This window comes from Gavialis gangeticus, unplaced genomic scaffold (genome assembly GCF_001723915.1).
Source record: "Gavialis gangeticus isolate Ggan-Ray unplaced genomic scaffold, GavGan_comp1, whole genome shotgun sequence".
Classification (NCBI taxonomy): Eukaryota; Metazoa; Chordata; order Crocodylia; family Gavialidae; genus Gavialis; species Gavialis gangeticus.
This window is the reverse complement of record NW_017729004.1, coordinates 8804455-8807277: the sequence shown is the minus strand read 5'-3', so window position 1 is coordinate 8807277 and position 2823 is coordinate 8804455. Positions and strand designations below refer to the sequence as shown.

At 46.8% G+C, this 2823-nt stretch overlaps 1 protein-coding gene across 1 annotated transcript in view; it reads left to right on the top strand.

Annotated features, from left to right (window-relative positions):
• The window catches only part of LOC109291070 (growth hormone-releasing hormone receptor-like), a 42951-nt gene that overhangs the window by 1475 nt on the left and 38653 nt on the right, over window positions 1-2823 (top strand). Inside the window, exon 2 of the mRNA XM_019507930.1 lies at window positions 2639-2720. Coding sequence (XP_019363475.1) covers window positions 2639-2720 — 82 coding nt within the window. The remainder of the gene's footprint in view (window positions 1-2638; window positions 2721-2823) is intronic.

The window sequence follows — 2823 nt, the reverse complement described above, 5'->3', positions numbered from 1 at the left end:
AAATGGCTTTTCAATGCACAGAGAGAGACCTACACCCTCCTCACAGGTGTATGAATATGTACAAAACCCTCATGGGTATATGAATATGTATGAAGAATGAGATAGTGCAGTGCACGTCAGGCTAATTGACAGAGCTATCGTGTCAGGTGCAGATAAGGTATATTTGAAAGAACTGTGCGAGTTAACCCCCATTTGCACTGGAGTACTGCAGATGTACTGCAAAGTAGAGTTAATTATTGTCCTTATCTACTGAGAAGCAGTGGGAGAGCCTGTATGAAGTTGGGGTATTACACAAAGATTGCATTGTCTTGTGCTTTAGTTGTTGCAGTAGACATGAGTGGTGGTTATAGGCATTTCGAGGCCTATACCTGATATAAAACCCTCGGATCCTAGTAAGTCTCTCTTTTCTAATTTCCCCATTGAAAGCACTTGGATTTCTGCAAATAGCCAGTTTACCACATTGCACCTATTCATTTAATTATCACCTCTAGTCTGTTTGCTGACTTTCCTGAAGCCATGTGGCAACCTAGAATAGGATTCAATAGATTTGGGTTCCTTCCCTAGCTCTGTCACTGTCCTGCTGGGTAATCTTGAGAAAATCTATCCCTTTTCCTTTCTCTGCCTCAGTTTCCCCATCTGTCCAGTGGTGATAATGACACTGGTCTTATTTCTAAAGTGCTCTGAGTGCCTGTGAAAAGTGCTACAAAACCACTAAGTAGTAGTAGCAATACCCGAGAAAAGGAGGTGTCGTGTTCAGGTTGCATGATACTTCCTGTTACGAGTTTTTGTTTTCCATTGCCATTTTTGCTATCTTTAAATGTCTGAGCTGAAATTTTTCATGACAGGCCCCTGCCACCAAATTTTTTTTTAGTCATTTCAGAAATTAAATTGTGGAAAAAATGATGATTCCCCCCCCCCCCCCCCCCCCCATGTTAAAATAATCCTTCCTTTCTTCCATGAAGAAGCTTGGGGCCTCCATTTTTGGTAGAAAGACCTTGACGTTTGTCAAAGGGGTTGCCCTACCTTCTGGGATTCACTTGGGACACTCCTGTGAGAATTTGGCCAAATTTGGCCAAGTCATCAATTCCTAAAACATGGGTGTCAAATGTCTGAACTATTGGCTGGATCTGGCCTGCAGAGTCACTCCATCGGGCTCGTGGTGCTCCTGGCAGGTCAGATAATTTGTTGGTGGGGCCATTAGGGAGTGAGACCTGCTGCAGACTCCAGGGCATTGTTGGACATGGCCATTGGCATCAGGTGGGGGAGTGAGGGCTGTGCTGACATCTCGCCCTGTTGTTGCTTGGGACCACTGCCAGTTGGCCTGTGGCTGCTTGGCTACAAGCATTTACCCCCAGCACTGCTGCCCTCATTGCTTGCCCCTTGGATTTGGTCTGCAAGGAGCCCCATGGTCTGGATCTGGCTTGGGACATAGGGGGAGTTTGACACCCTTGCTTTATAAAAGAAATAAAACTCCACCCTCCCCTTGCACTTGGTCAATAGAGAGCTTGGCAGCTGTATACTGACTGCCCTGCACATGCTCTGTGCCCTCCACACCTCCTACGTGTGACTGGACTATGTGTATACCATCCCCTTGACATACTCCCAGCCCGGGAAGGCGAAGACTAGGAGCAGTCTCCTTGACCTAGCTCCTCCTGGCTGCAGGTAGCTTCTGCAAGGTGTTTGCTGGTGATATCTTTTATTGGGCTGCTGCATCGAGCGCTAAAATGATGAGAAAAGGGTCTCTGTCTCTTCTGCCAGCAGGGTTCCCACTTGGGCTGTGGAGAGGAGCAGGAGGACACCAAAAGCAGGGAAGCTGGGGGAGATGGGGGAGCTGTGGGTCAGGGAGGGTGTTGGAGGTGCAGGAGTGAGGAGCCATGGGGAGGATGGGAACACAGAGGCATAAGTTGAACTGGGCACAGGCAGCTGGGTGAATAGCGGCAGAGACTAAGTCAATTCCAGTTTTCCCATCTGGAGGTCCTACACTTGGCAGCTTTAATGTTCTTCTAACAGGGGGGAGGAGATGGGGCGTAACGTGTATTCACGCACGTGCTTCTTTACACGGTACATAACTTGGACTGAATTTTGTTTTCCGATGCTCATACAGCATGCACTCTGCCAGGAGCCGCTGTGTCTGAGAGCAAATCTTGGCCATGCGTTGAAAAATGTAATAATACCCTCTTATCTTCACACACCTGCAAACACACACAGCATTTTTAAACAGGAAAACAAGCATGAGATGCGTGCTGTGTTCGAATGAATTGATTTTAATGCATTCACAGGCGTTGCTGGTCTCCAACATCCGATGTTGCTTTAAAAGTGACATGATCAACATTAGTAGGTCTGTTAATCCTGACTCTAATCATTTGATGTCTCTGAGGCAGGCTCCCCAGAAGGGATCTCGTTACTCTAATCTCCAACGCGCTGTTCATCGTTCGCTATCTAGGAATGTGCAGCAAGGTCAAGAAGGTGGGAAGCCAGTCGCTCACTGCCTAGAGAGTTGTTAATATTTAGTTTCCACTTCGTTGTACTGTTACGTCACTTCTGTGCAAAAAGATAAATGCTTCAGACCAGGCACTGATAGGAGAAAGGGAAGATGAAGGGAAGGTAAAAGATGCTAAAGGAGGCTGAGGAAGTGAAGTCTGACACTTGACTTGCTTCGGAAGATGAATTCCAGCGCTTTGTGCCACTGTGCCTTTTACTCGCTGTGTCTTGCAACTCTTGTAAGTAATTGCATTAAAGGGGTTTGCCTCGATTGTTTTCCATAATCAGTTAGTTTCCTCTAGGAACAGATGGGCTGATACAGCTTGCTTTATTGCAGGAGCA